We start from the raw sequence: 16,428 nt of genomic DNA, 5'->3' as shown, positions 1-16,428 counted from the left end.
TAGGCCATCCTTCAGTAATACTCTGATATAAAGACATGTTTAATCTCAGTCTGTCATGTCACGATGAGTCAATTAATATCTACACATAATTGTACATTTTATTGAAAAGGAATCCTGACACGTGGTAGTTTTAAAAATATGACGCTTTTACGCATATTTTTGTTAATTAATTCTCAATCACCATTAAATCCGAAACTGCTCACTAGTTTTCAATAGAAATCTACTTTCCATGTCTACACCTGAATAAATATTTTTATACGATCAAATAAGATAATTTTAAAAAATAAATAAACGTACAATGTACATGTACGTATATTGGTTGAAACTAGATGATGAACGAGTAGAAATAAGCAAGTGGGATTTAGAATGAATCATATCAAGCATGAATCAAGTATTAGGAATTAATGTGGTCTAGAAACCCACAAAGTATCCGTCACATGCCGGATATCGGGTTAATCATCTTCATACATAATGTATGTGATGAACTTTGAACTTCTCCAAAAAAGCCGGACGAATCATGTTCAGATACACTAATACATCGTTAGAGTGGGTTAATATTTTCGGTAGCAAATTAACTAGAAGTCGGTTCAACTGAAAGCTGAAGCTGTCTATTATAAACACTGGGACGGGGATAAAGTGTGCATATACCCTTTGATATTACGTCAGCTCTGCTTGTACACAATGGATTGTTACATATGTATACGTGTGATTTAATCATTTTGACTCGATCCCTAGTGAAAATATAACCGACATTGAAGTGTCGACATTGTCTACTATACAAATGTGCATCTACAACCTATCTTTTCTGATACTTACAGTATCGAGGGTAAAATCAGTAGGTATACGTACAATTGTGCATGGCATCCTATCTTTTCTGATACTTACAGTATCGAGGGTAAAAACAGTAGGTATACGTACAATTGTGCATGTCATGATCTTACTACTGTTTCTGTCTGTATTTCCACGACTTCTTTCAAAATATTGTATTGTTAACAAATCTACTATACAGGAACATTGTAGTTTAATACAGATATGTAACAGTATATGACAGGATCTCTCACGAATTTGTAGTTTAATACAGATATGTAACAGTATATGACAGGATCTCTATCGAATTTGTGTTTAATCCGGATTTATAAAACGAATTTAAAAAAGATTTCTTTCATTTTACAAAGGCTCTAACAACAAATCTATAGAGAATCGGATCGATAACCTTAAAACGTAACCAGAATGGATAGCTTACCACTCGACTATAGTCTGTACATCATTTCATGTCAGGTTCAAAATAATAATACTAGTAATAAAAAAAAAGAAATAAAAAGAAAACTTTAATCTTTTCGTAAATTCGTCCCACTTAAGAGCATCTTTTCACAGCGACAAAAAAAAAAAAAAAAACGTTACGAAATAACGGTCGAGACACTGTTTGGCCACCCGGCATGTCATTCACGTAGGCCGTAAGAATGATAATAGGCCAGTAATATTAGGAGGATAATTTGACAAACATCAAAGAAATTGCAATAGTATTCATTACAGTGTTTTTATGTCGTTACGTACTCTAGAAACACCATATAAAAAGTATCAATCAATAAAACTTTCGGGACAGATATTCCAGACATGTTAGGAGTTTCCGATTCAATTTCTAGTTGGGGGGTAGGGGTAAAAAATTTTAAGTGATCTTATATAAACTACTTTCTTATTCCTTATATCTCCCTTGACACTGCCTCGTTTTTGGCCTTTAGTTGAACGTTCGCCCCTATGAGGAAGGCTTTAGGCCCTGTCTCCTGGCCGAGACATACCAGAGTCTACAAACGGTAGTTGCCGCTCAGTATTTTGTGAATGTATAATGTTATCGGGTTTAGTATCCTGATGGGTTGGATGTCTTCGACAGTACGCTTCAGTGAGGTAGCACTATAAAGTCGTCATCAGTTCCGCGCTGTCACAAGGAGACAAACACGAACATGCCACAACTGTATGTATCTTGTACACAGGGGAGACCGTCATTTAATGACTTACGCTGTTGATATAGAACATTAAACAATGAAGAGAAAAAACAAGTTCAGCAACCGACAAAATAATTAGCTCCACAAATCACGTGATAGATAGGTGGAGGTGGATCCTCATACATATACTAATGTAGGTCCAGAGGTCCTGTCCCTTCCATGCTACTGATAACAAACGGATACATTGGACCTTTATCTAGACTAATAAAACAAAAGAAACGCATGAAACCGGAGTTTAGATTTTTATTTGTTTGTATAAATATATATATATCAACATTAGATAAAGGTCCGATAACATATTTACCAACAATAATCTATTAATCAGGAATAATTAACACTTTTGATAGAATTTATACAAAGACATAACAACTAACCTCACCCGATCCTCTACCTCAGTCATCACATCTGACCTCACTCGATCCTCTACCTCAGTCATCACATCTGACCTCACTCGATCCTCTACCTCAGTCATCACATCTGACCTCACTCGATCCTCTACCTCAGTCATCACATCTGACCTCACTCGATCCTCTACCTCAGTCATCACATCTGACCTCACTCGATCCTCTACCTCAGTCATCACATCAGACCTCACTCGATCCTCTACCTCAGTCATCACATCTGACCTCACCCGATCCTCTACCTCAGTCATCACATCTGACCGCACCTGAACCTTCACCTCAGTCATCACATCTGACCTCACTCGATCCTCTACCTCAGTCATCACATCTGACCTCACCCGATCCTCTACCTCAGTCATCACATCCGGCCTCACTCGATCCTCTACCTGATCAGTCATCACATCTGACCTCACTCGATCCTCTACCTCAGTCATCACATCTGACCTCACTCGATCCTCTACCTCAGTCATCACATCTGACCTCACTCGATCCTCTACCTCAGTCATCACATCTGACCTCACTCGATCCTCTACCTCAGTCATCAAATCTGACCTCACTCGATCCTCTACCTGATCAGTCATCACATCTGACCTCACCTGAACCTTCACCTCAGATTCCTCACACTTAAATCACTTGGATAAGTTCTACATATGTTCCTCAATTGATAGGCCGTATATTGACTCATAATACATAGAAGTACAAATCTATAGTAATATATTATATATGGTACATATGTAAGTTTTTCCTCAATTCGTATTGACTGAAACCTGGTCACCTGCTATACTGACCTTATCTTTCTAGTTTTAGAAACACCGGGTTAATATTGTGTTTGTTACGTCATAAACACTGTGACATCACAATGTCCACGTGATCTTGTTATCAAGAGAAATATATTGCGCTTCCATCTCTTTGCAAACAAGTTTAAAGAACTTTTGAATGAGTCAATATGGTGTTATACCGACCTATATAACTAGAAGAATCTAAAAATTATAATCTCGGGCTTCGCCTTCAATCAATGTTAGATTCTACCAGGTTTAATTAACACCTTAATGACCTCACCAAAAGATCTATAATTGATAATAATTTACCAATTGGTATGTATTTCCGTATAATTGATAAAATATATATTGAAAATATATAATAACATACTTTAACACGCTGTCCTATAATTGGTCCGTCAATACAAACCAAGCGAACATACTGTAAACGTGGACATTTACGCGAGGGGGAAATATATGCTAATTACATGGAGTCCTTTTGATCCCCCACGCGTATTATTTTGATACCAATTTGCGAAATCTCGAACTACAAACGAATGTGGACCGATCGCGAAAATTACCCCAACACGTATAGTTTACATATCGAAATCGCGAAATTACACCCCGCGAAAATAACCACGTTTACAGTGATATTTGTCTTTGTTTCGAAATAAAAGTCATACTTTGTTATCTCGAATTCTGATGATTGAAGACTCTGCTTAACTCGAAGTAAACATTCCGAGGGTAAAATTCTATGTAAAATATCGTCGGTTATCTCGAATATGCGAGATAACCTAGTTTTCCCCTGACCCCACTGCCTGTATTGATGTCTATAATAACTATTATTATTGTTTTCAGAATTGGATGTTTGATAGTTCATGGTATTATGTCGAAATACATTGATATCTCATTGAGTAATAGAAACATTTGAAATCTGTAATCGATCAACAGATGGCGGCACACAATGTTGATGATTTCGCTGTATTTTTCAGGAAGGTTGACCGACATCATAACAAACGCGCGAATCATTTCATCAATATGAAGATTAAAATACATGTAAAAATACAATGTACGTAGAATCATTTGTCTCCTGTTGTTGTTGCGTATCACACCTGTGGGCTCGGATGGAAGACGGCGGAAGCTAGCGGGCTGAAGTTAGCAGCGGATTCGTTATTCGTTATTGGGGATTCGAATAACGAATCCGCTGCTAACTTCAGCCCGCTGCGGAAGCTGGGGTACCGAGAGAAGACCCATGTGGTCAAACCGATGATCAATGGTCAGAGAGGCAAAAGACGAGTGCACATGTGTTATAATGTACCACTGCGCCACCCGACCATCGAGCAATTTTGTGCATCACTTTGTAGGATAATGCAGCTTTCAACAAATGCAAATATTTTCAATACATATTTAGAATCCATAGTAACTTACATATCTTGATACGACTCACTAAAGATGAATGAGTGTACTGTTTACCGAAATATTAATACACAACAAACGTGATATACATGTACAACTAAACGTTCGACTCTCTTGCCTTTTCAATGGCTTCCAGTGTGATATTTCCATTGATTTCCAGTTCAGGTTCCTTCGATTCCTCCTCTTTCTGTTCAACTTTCTGATATTTTTCCGGATTACATTTTTTGTATATTCCAAATATAACGGTGAGCACAAAAAGAGGAAGTGGCGTCATGACCGCAGAGGCTGCTGGGGCGACTGCTGCCAACTGTCCATCCGGGGGTGGGAAGGCATACAGTAGTATAATGAAAGCTACACCGGCATTCTGCATGCCGGTTTCTATGGCTATTGTCTTAACTTTCACCCAAGGTTGTCTCAGAATAAACGCAATTATGCCTCCTATCACGTAACCAAAATACGGCAGAAGGCAACCAGCGAGAATCACTTTTGGGTTGAAAAGTTTGAATATGAACAGGTTTGAATATATTCCAACTGATAGAAGAATAATAACGCCTACGACGGTTACCGGGGTGACGACCTTCAGGATGAACTTCTTTATCTTCGGAAGTTTGAACTGTATGCCGATACCAGTAAGGAGTGGGATGATGAGAATGAGGAGGGTGGTGAAGATGTTGAAAAATGGAACATTCAGCTTTTTATTTTCGTCTTCGAGAAATTCTTGACCTAACGTATACACCCACAGTGGGAGGAGCCCTGCAAGATATTGACATGAATACGTTTTGATTACTTTGAAGTTAAATTCCTGAAATCAACTAAGGAAACAATGAAAACTTGGTTCATGGGGTCATGTAATCATACAACATTCATAAATAATTTACTTTGAAAACTCAACCGATTTACTGCCTCAGTACTGACGAGTGTGGTACAACTTACCTAAGGCGCACACAGTACTGACGAGTGTGGTACAACTTACCTAAGGCGCACACAGTACTGACGAGTGTGGTACAACTTACCTAAGGCGCCCATAGTACTGACGAGTGTGGTACAACTTACCTAAGGCGCACACAGTACTGACGAGTGTTGTACAACTTACCTAAGGCGCCCATAATACTGATGAGTATAGTACAACTTACCTAAGGCGCCTACAGTACTGACGAGTGTGGTACAACTTACCTAAGGCGCCCACAGTACTGACGAGTGTGGTGGAACTTACCTAAGGCGCCCACAGTACTGACGAGTGTGGTACAACTTACCTAAGGTGCCCATAGTACTGACGAGTGTGGTACAACTTATCTAAGGCGCCCAAAGTACTGAGAGTGTAATACGACTTAGTACCTAAGGCACATACAGTACTGACGAGTATAGTACTACTTACCGAAGGCGCCCACAGTACTAACGAGTGTTGTACGACTTACCTAAGGCGCCCACAGTACTGACGAGTGTTGTACAACTTACCTAAGGCGCACACAGTACTGACGAGTGTGGTACAACTTACCTAAGGCGCACATAGTACTGACTAGTATAGTACTACTTACCTAAGGCGCACACAGTACTGACGAGAGTCATTGTGATGGAAAGTGACAGGTCACCATCCAGAAGGTGGGAGTATATGTTGCTTGCCCCACCTCCGGGGCAAGTACCTGCTAGGAAAATCCCCAGAGCCACAGAAGGTTGGTCAGACGCAACAAGTTTAGCGATGGCATACCCTAGCTGGAACAAAAACTCACACATTTAAGACATTTTTCAAATTTAGCTGCGATTGCGTATCTCTGGACGACGGACGACCGATCTCTGACAGTTTGTCGTAGTGAGGTGTAAAAATTAATTTGAAATATATAAATGTCAAAATAACAGGCATTGATTTATGTCACAGAAAGCAATGCTGTCTCGTTATCCCTCATGAAGCACTTCAGTTTATAGGCTAATTTTGTGTTAAATTTTGATTGAAATGTACATTTTTGCAGATCTTATTTACTTTTACTTAACTGATGTGCAGTATTAATGAAAATACAGAAAGGCATCGATAAGGACGACGAATTTCCATTGTTGGGCAATTGATTCTCAGATTGTTTCTACCTAACTCAGCTTCAACCTCAAAAACCTCGTAAATTGTCAAAGTGTTCCTGTCTCCTATTTATCGTGATTGTCAATATAGTATTTGTTTTCAATTCATTACTGTAAATTTGACATCTTTGATGATATCAGTACAACTGTAAGAACATACACATACAAGTGTTCTTGTATCATTCTTGATACCAATAACAATTTAGAGAACTGGATGATCACTGTGGAGGTGATATTAACAGTCCCTCATACATGTAGATGTCTGGGAAATGTAATAGCTATTACCACGACAAGCAATTATTGTTGTGAAATTCAGTATTCTCATGCACCCTAAGTGGGTCGCTTGGCCGAAGATGTGACTACTCGACCTAGACATAGGGCTAGGGTAAAACATACGTTCAACATGCCGATATCCAAAGGGTCTGAGCGTTTGAGCCCCGGATGTTAAATGGCAATGGCGACTGAAACACATGTTCCTTCTGACGTAAGTGACATCCATGGATGTACTTAACCTTGAGGTTAGCTGTAAAAGTACAGCTCGAGGTACGTTACCAAGTCTGATATAAAAAAACATTCTGGGGTCAGACTGAATCAGTATGATGATGCGAACAGAAGGACGGGAGTCATAGTATAATACAAGTTTACTTCAGTGTTTGTAATCGTTTTAATGACTAATGCATGTATCTGCTCAAGGGGATCTCAATGTTGTATAACACTGGTGTTAAGTCAACTTCCGCAAGGTCATTGGAAACGTTATCTGACTGTTACATATTATGTATTATGGCAACTTCCGGTCAACGGAAACGTCATCTTAATGTTGCTAGCATGGTCATGCTCTGTCTCCACGGGTGATTTATAGTAGTTGTCGGATTAATTTGAAAACCCCTGAATTGACATCCTCTCCTCTTAACGTCTTTAAGTTTAGAAATCGAGAAAGAAATCAAATTCAGTCGAAACAAATGTAAACCCCATATTTGATATACTTATGTTACTCATTGACTGTCGGGTACCAGTTTTAGGAACGCTTTCCATAGGAAAACCTCATTGAATTAGTACAGGTGATACGGGACACTCCATGTTCTAGATATACCTGGTACAGTGTAAATATACCCTATCAAAATGTCCCACACAAGGTCACAGATAGGCTGAGATAGCCCAACACAAGGTCACAGATAAACCCACACAAGGTCGCGTATATTTGTTTTTATAACAAGTGGGTTGCGTGACATGTATCATATCATACTAATTGATCGTGCAAGAAAGGTGATTTTTGACTCTGAATTTAAATATATAATTGACTCAAAAAGGTTCTAATTTCATCATCTGGCACCCCTAGCGATTTTACTTTTAGCCGTGCCTTTTTTCTGAGGCCATGCAGTATTTACAATGTAGATGGTGTCCTCCTGGCGTAACGTTACATCGTGTACGTTACGTTTTACGGCGGTAGGTAAAGATCGTTCTCCCAACAGACAATAGTAACTGGTAAACGCTTACACATTTTTAAGGGCATCTCCTTATCTTGACATCCAGATTAATAAACACATAGTTTGAATTTATTTTGATGTTTTCACCTTATTTGTATGCATGAGTTTTTTTTCTCTCCGCATGTTTTGATAGATATGGTAGAACTTCATGATCACATGGTACAGTACACAACAGCTCAGCGGTGGGATATAATTCGGGCATAGGGAAAATCGAAGTGATGAAAAGTCACATGGGGGTAGTCAACTTTAACGAGCATCATACGTTATAGGTACAATTACAAAATATAAACACATGTGTGAAAGGCATATTTGATAAGATAGGAATATAAATTACCCTTATTAACATATACTTAAAGGCTACATAACGTAGACGGCAGTATTTCAAAACCTAATATGATCAATACTTAACAAATGCTACAAAGGTAATGTCTGTACATATTTTCACGATTAAAATAAAAGTCATTAAACCTACCACGAGATAACAATATAACATTGTGTTCCTTGTATCTTCTTACATAGTAGGCAGGAAATGAAATGTCTTATTGACCGAAAGTTCAGCCTTCCGGAAGTGTCCAGTGATCTGATAGAACTTATTTTGGCCTAACATTTAATCCGGTGGTTGATGTACCATAATTGATGATTTTTTAAAAAGTTTTTGAAACTGAGTGTTAAATTGGAAAATGAGTGTTTTACTAGATATTTGGACATTTTATTTTACTATCATACATGGAGTTTGTTGCATCCTGGAAATGTATGTGTCGTATCCTGGAAATGTATGATGAAAAAACTAATTCAAAAATAGAGGACGCAATTCCCGAATCTATTCGACCAAATCCATTATCAATGTGTGCCTAATAGCCCTTCGAAACATTATGTACCCTCATTTGTACTTACAAGCGGCATGATAATGTACTGACAGCCTAGCCCAATGCCCACAGCTATCGGCTTCTTGATCGATTCCTTGACCACCTTTAAGTCCAGCTTACATCCAAACGCCAGTGTGATGAAGATGAGGAAGATGTATACAATGACCTGGACAATTTGATCCAGAGCTGTCATATTCCGATTGACGACGAATGGAAACGACAATATACTGACTGTTCCATTTTCACTTATGACATCATTGTCCGGACTTGACCGACGAATGCTTATGACCAAGTCAGAGCGTCCAAGCAGGACGCCAGACAGTTGTAGGTTCACCGTATCAGATAGGACTAATTCGGTGAGTTGGTCAGTCGCATTATAAGACGATGGTGATATTGGAGTGGTCACTTGGGACGTGTTGCTCATACTAACCAGAGTTTCTGTGGCATTTTCACATGAAATCAGTACACTTCTGGGAAAGAGGACGAGGAATCTCCTGGGATCCTCACTACGGAATGACAGCTGGACCTTTCTCCGTCACGTTATCACACACAAGTCTGTATGACATCGACACGGTTTTCACTTCGTCCATAAAGAGAAAGAATTCCAAAGGGGAACTGAAAAATGCATCAAACCCTTCAGGGGTGACTGTACCATTGTCTGCAGTCCCCGCCCCCGGGACGGTATATTCGGGCCCAACTCCGTAACATACTGTGGTCACCGCGGACAGACAGAGAACCACCAGTTTGTAGTCCATGGCTATATAAGACTGATTAGACCTAGCCTACCCGTATATATGTTTATACTGTAGTAAAGTTACCCGTAAACTTGTTTGCAAACAAGCTCACTCGGTGGCCTTTGTTATACGGCGAGGTTATTATCTAGGACAGTAGACATGTACGTATAGTCTATATCATATCCGTCGAGATACCCTTCATCATCTGGGATTACGCATTGTAAAATAGACATTGCTCTTTTACAGGTGCGCTGTATGGTGATCACGTTTACCTTCAAGTTGATGCAGTTTGTTTAATATCAGAACGTGTGATACAAATCTAAGAGTTATTGCCGAGTACAATTGTCGACACCACCACGTAAAAACAGGTTATTCAGAAAACATACATACAAATGTTTTCTACACAAAACGAAATTAGTTATTCACTGACGTTAACAGAGGATACAATAATGAGGAAATGTGGCAAAAGTGAAATTTGTCGTTTTTATTTTAAGTTGTCACATACTTTGTCGGTATTCGCCAAAGGCTGCATTGTTCACGTTTCATAAAAGAATCAATGCTTTTCTTACCTTCACATTTGTTACGATAAGTTACCTATGGCTATCCAATAAAGTACTTGTAGCTGTCCAATAAGTTATCTGTAGCTGTCCAATAAGTTACCTGTAGCTGTCCAATAAGTTACCTGTAGCCGTCCAATAAGTTATCTGTAGCTGTCCAATAAGTTATCTGTAGCTGTCCAATAAGTTATATGTAGCTGTCCAATAAGTTACATGTAGCTGTCCAATAAGTTATCTGTAGCTGTCCAATACTTTATATGTAGCCGTCCAATAAGTTACCTGTACCTGTTCAATAAGTTACCTTTACATGTCCAATAAGTTACCTTTACATGTCCAATAAGTTACCTGTAGCTGTTCATTAAGTTACCTTTGCATGTCCAATAAGTTACCTTTACATGTCCAATAAGTTATCTGTAGCTGTCCAATACTTTATATGTAGCCGTCCAATAAGTTACCTGTATCTGTTCAATAAGTTACCTTTACATGTCCAATAAGTTACCTTTACATGTCCAATACGTTACCTGTACCTGTTCAATAAGTTACCTTTACATGTCCAATAAGTTACCTTTACATGTCCAATAAGTTACCTTTACATGTCCAATAAGTTATCTGTAGCTGTCCAATAAGTTATCTGTAGCCGTCCAATAAGTTACCTGTAGCTGTCCAATAAGTTATCTGTAGCTGTCCAATAAGTTATCTGTAGCTGTCCAATAAGTTATCTGTAGCTGTCCAATAAGTTATCTGTAGCTGTCCAATAAGTTATATGTAGCTGTCCAATAAGTTATCTGTAGCTGTCCAATAAGCTATCTGTAGCTGTCCACTAAGTTACCTATAGCTATCCAATAAGTTACCTGTATATGTCCACTCAGTTATCTGTAGCTATCCAATAAGTTACCTGTATATGTCCAATAAGTTATCTGTAGCTGTCCAATAAGTTACCTGTATATGTCCAATAAGTTATCTGTAGCTGTCCAATAAGTTACCTGTATATGTCAAATAAGTCACCTTAGCTGTCCAATAAGTTATCTGTAGCTGTCCAATAAGTTATCTGTAGCTGTCCAATAAGATATCTGTAGCTGCCCAATAAGCTATCTGTAGCTGTCCACTAAGTTACCTATAGCTGTCCAATAAGTTACCTGTATATGTCCAATAAATTACCTGTAGCCGTCCAATAAGTTATCTGTAGCTGTCCAATAAGTTACCTGTAGCTGTCCAATAAGTTACCTGTAGCCGTCCAATAAGTTATCTGTAGCTGTCCAATAAGTTATCTGTAGCTGTCCAATAAGTTATATGTAGCTGTCCAATAAGTTACATGTAGCTGTCCAATAAGTTATCTGTAGCTGTCCAATACTTTATATGTAGCCGTCCAATAAGTTACCTGTACCTGTTCAATAAGTTACCTTTACATGTCCAATAAGTTACCTTTACATGTCCAATAAGTTACCTGTAGCTGTTCATTAAGTTACCTTTGCATGTCCAATAAGTTACCTTTACATGTCCAATAAGTTATCTGTAGCTGTCCAATACTTTATATGTAGCCGTCCAATAAGTTACCTGTATCTGTTCAATAAGTTACCTTTACATGTCCAATAAGTTACCTTTACATGTCCAATACGTTACCTGTACCTGTTCAATAAGTTACCTTTACATGTCCAATAAGTTACCTTTACATGTCCAATAAGTTATCTGTAGCTGTCCAATAAGTTATCTGTAGCCGTCCAATAAGTTACCTGTAGCTGTCCAATAAGTTATCTGTAGCTGTCCAATAAGTTATCTGTAGCTGTCCAATAAGTTATCTGTAGCTGTCCAATAAGTTATCTGTAGCTGTCCAATAAGTTATCTGTAGCTGTCCAATAAGTTATCTGTAGCTGCCCAATAAGCTATCTGTAGCTGTCCACTAAGTTACCTATAGCTATCCAATAAGTTACCTGTATATGTCCACTCAGTTATCTGTAGCTATCCAATAAGTTACCTGTATATGTCCAATAAGTTATCTGTAGCTGTCCAATAAGTTACCTGTATATGTCCAATAAGTTATCTGTAGCTGTCCAATAAGTTACCTGTATATGTCAAATAAGTCACCTTAGCTGTCCAATAAGTTATCTGTAGCTGTCCAATAAGTTACCTGTATATGTCAAATAAGTCACCTTAGCTGTCCAATAAGTTATCTGTAGCTGTCCAATAAGTTATCTGTAGCTGTCCAATAAGTTATCTGTAGCTGCCCAATAAGCTATCTGTAGCTGTCCACTAAGTTACCTATAGCTGTCCAATAAGTTACCTGTATATGTCCAATAAATTACCTGTAGCCGTCCAATAAGTTATCTGTAGCTGTCCAATAAGTTACCTGTAGCTGTCCAATAAGTTACCTGTAGCCGTCCAATAAGTTATCTGTAACTGTCCAATAAGTTATCTGTAGCTGTCCATTAGTTATATGTAGCTGTCCAATAAGTTAAATGTAGCTGTCCAATAAGTTATCTGTAGCTGTCCAATAAGTTATCTGTAGCTGTCCAATACTTTATATGTAGCCGTCCAATAAGTTACCTGTACCTGTTCAATAAGTTACCTTTACATGTCCAATAAGTTACCTTTACATGTCCAATAAGTTACCTGTAGCTGTTCATTAAGTTACCTTTACATGTCCAATAAGTTACCTTTACATGTCCAATAAGTTATCTGTAGCTGTTCAATAAGTTACCTTTACATGTCCAATAAGTTACCTTTACATGTCCAATAAGTTACCTTTACATGTCCAATAAGTTATCTGTAGCTGTCCAATAAGTTATCTGTAGCCGTCCAATAAGTTACCTGTAGCTGTCCAATACTTTATATGTAGCCGTCCAATAAGTTATCTGTAGCTGTCCAATAAGTTATCTGTAGCTGTTCAATAAGTTATCTGTAGCTGTCCAATAAGTTATCTGTAGCTGTCCAATAAGTTATCTGTAGCTGTCCAATAAGTTACCTGTAGCTGTCCAATAAGTTATCTGTAGCTGTCCGATAAGCTATCTGTATATGTCCAATAAGTTATCTGTAGCTGTCCAATCAGTTACCTTTACATGTCCAATAAGTTATCTGTAGCTGTCCGATAAGTTACCTGTATATGTCCAATAAGCTATCTGTAGCTGCCCAATAAGCTATATGTAGCTGTCCACTAAGTTACCTATAGCTATCCAATAAGTTACCTGTATATGTCCAATAAGTTATCTGTAGCTGTCCAATAAGTTACCTGTATATGTCAAATAAATCACCTTAGCTGTCCAATAAGTTATCTGTAGCTGTCCAATAAGTTATCTGTAGCTGTCCAATAAGTTATATGTATATGTCCAATAAGTTATCTGTAGCTGTCCAATAAGTTATCTGTAGCTGTCCAATAAGTTATCTGTAGCTGTCCAATAAGTTATCTGTAGCTGTCCGATAAGTTATCTGTAGCTGTCCAATAAGTTATCTGTAGCTGTCCAATAAGTTACCTGTAGCTGTCAAATAAGTTATCTGAAGCTGTCCAATAAGTCACCTGTAGCTGTCCAATAAGTTATCTGTAACTGTCCAATAAGCTATATGTAGATGTCCAATAAGTTACATGTAGCTGTCCAATAAGTTATCTGTATATGTCCAATAAGTTATCTGTAGCTGCCCAATAAGCTATCTGTAGCTGTCCACTAAGTAACCTATAGCTGTCCAATAAGTTACCTGTATATGTCCAATAAATTACCTGTAGCCGTCCAATAAGTTATCTGTAGCTGTCCAATAAATTACCTGTAGCCGTCCAATAAGTTATCTGTAGCTGTCCAATAAGTTACCTGTATATGTCCAATAAATTACCTGTAGCCGTCCAATAAGTTATCTGTAGCTGTCCAATAAGTTACCTGTAGCCGTCCAATAAGTTATCTGTAGCTGTCCAATAAGTCACCTGTAGCTGTCCAATAAGCTATATGTAGCTGTCAAATAAGTTATCTGTAACCGTCCAATAAGTTATCTGTAGCCGTCGAATAAGTCACCTGTAACTGTCCAATAAGTTATCTGTAGCTGTCCAATACGTTATCTGTAGCTGTCCAATAAGTTATATGTAGCTGTCCAATAAGTTATATGTAGCCGTCCAATAAACTATCTGTAGCTGTCCAATAAGTTATCTGTAGCTGTCCAATAAGTTATATGTAGCTGTCCAATAAGTTATATGTAGCCGTCCAATAAACTATCTGTAGCTGTCCAATAAGTTATCTGTAGCTGTCCAATAAGTTATATGTAGCTGTCCAATAAGTTATCTGTAGCTGTCCAATAAGTTATATGTAGCTGTTCAATAAGTCACCTGTAGCTGTCCAATAAGTCACCTGTAGCTATCCAATAAGTCACATGTAGCTGTCCAATAAGTTATCTGTAGCTGTCCAATAAGTTATCTGTAGCTGTCCAATAAGTTATATGTAGCTGTCCAATAAGTTATCTGTAACTGTCCAATAAGTTATCTGTATCTGTCTGATATAAGTACAGAACACAAAGTAGTTGTTGCTTATATCCTTGATATACATGTACATCTCTCTGAAATTGTCACAAAGAAGTTACATATGTATGTATATATTAAATGTATCTGCCGCACAAGTTATGAAATAGTTACGTTTTTTCTGTATAAACCGTCAGTCGTTAAAAAATCTGGAGCAGAGCGTTACAGTATTTGACCGCATTGTATATAGTTATGGGTCATTCACTGGGACCACCCCAGGTAGCACCCCACATGTATCAAGTTATCATGGTTATTTGATCACTGCTCAGTAATAAACAGTCCGTGTAAGTACATGTGTCCTAGGTATACGTACCCCAGAGACGGTAGATATAGCGGACCAATTTCACCTTTTCATAAAATGTAATGTTTATGCAGATTTACGAGCAAAATATCTTAAACCTTATTATTTAAAAAAATCCAAGTATGTACAAACTGATTCAATTATTAAGCACACAAAATTTGAAAGAAGTATATAATCTTGGAAAATATATTGGTTTAGCTATGTACAGAAGAAGGTTGTTATCAGCTGAAGTCCATAATTTCATATACTCTCTCTTTCTATAATACTACAGTTGAGTGTAGACTAAAGGTTACACCCAAGTGCACTCCGAGTGCACTCCATTTGGACTTGGAGTGCACTCCGTTTGGACTCCAGGTAAACTTGGAGTGCACTCCAAGTGGACTCCGAGTCTACCTGGAGTCCTATAAGACACCATGCCTACCCAAGTTCTATAATCAGACTATATATATATATATTAATACTTTGATGCTTTTAATATAATTTACATATAAATAAATAGATTTTTACAACTTACTTTTGTTCTGTTAATATTACTATTAACGTGTTTAGTCTACTAGGAATATTTCTTTTATTGTTAAAGGGACATCACGGTAAAAACGTTGTTATTTTCATTGAATGTACGTGTTTTGTTTCTTTCCAGTTATGTTTCTGTGCTATCCCAATGTTCACAGTCGATCCCTATGTCCAGCTTGACCACTCGATTTAGTTGGGAATCCCCCTCTAAATTTAGCGCGGAAATTATTTTTAAATCATCACGTGACTTTTTTGAAATCGAGGCATTTTCATTTGTAAACACAAACACACGATAGTTTACAAGTCGAAATATTCCATCTGGGTTAGTTAAATAACGATATTATACAGTATATATTCCGGCACACAAATTTATGTGTACATAAGTGTAAACACTGTACATATAGTATAGTGACAGTAGCAATGTACTGGTACAGACTGTATAAATATTACCGAGTTTGTGTAACTATTACCGACTTTGTGTAAATATTACCGAGATTATTATGACCTAGTATTTAGCAATCGAGCAGAATACGAGCAACGTCCGTATTACTGCTGTTTTCATGTTTGAACTGTTCCAGTCTATTGTACTGCTTCCCCAATGTAATTCTAGGATTGTCTTTGACCCATTTGGCCATTATTTTCTTTATTGCCGAAGGTGTTATCGTTTTCAACCGCAGCTGATTCACGTTGGAAGCCATTTTTGTTTTCAGGTGTTTTAGTTTGTTGTGCGCATGCGTTTTATCGTGTATGTCACAACATTTACATATCCAGACTATTGATCAACGAATTGTGATAACCTTTTTATAATTAATAATTGATGTTTTTTATGTACATATATCATCAAA

General features: G+C 37.7%; 1 protein-coding gene across 6 annotated transcripts; it reads right to left on the bottom strand.

Annotated features, from left to right (window-relative positions):
• Positions 1–2,228: 2,228 nt before the first annotated feature.
• Positions 2,229–9,795, bottom strand: LOC117337633 (ileal sodium/bile acid cotransporter-like). 6 transcript variants are annotated; one of them, XM_033898709.1, is made up of 5 exons: positions 9,018–9,795; positions 6,111–6,285; positions 2,993–5,328; positions 2,680–2,953; positions 2,229–2,643 (listed from the first exon to the last, which is right to left on the bottom strand). In XM_033898709.1, exons 1-3 carry the CDS (start codon positions 9,411–9,413, stop codon positions 4,673–4,675), a joined length of 1,227 nt encoding a protein of 408 aa, XP_033754600.1. In that variant the 5' UTR covers positions 9,414–9,795; the 3' UTR covers positions 2,229–2,643; positions 2,680–2,953; positions 2,993–4,672. The 6 variants fall into 6 exon arrangements, with proteins under 6 accessions (XP_033754600.1, XP_033754601.1, XP_033754602.1 ...); XM_033898710.1 differs by having other exon boundaries at positions 2,229–2,734; positions 2,810–2,953; XM_033898711.1 differs by having other exon boundaries at positions 2,229–2,698; positions 2,810–2,953.
• Positions 9,796–16,428: the final 6,633 nt, after the last annotated feature.

Source organism: Pecten maximus, chromosome 11 (assembly GCF_902652985.1).
Source record: "Pecten maximus chromosome 11, xPecMax1.1, whole genome shotgun sequence".
Lineage (NCBI taxonomy): Eukaryota > Metazoa > Mollusca > Bivalvia > Pectinida > Pectinidae > Pecten > Pecten maximus.
Note: the sequence above shows the minus strand (reverse complement) of the source record. Positions and strands in the feature narration are given on the sequence as shown.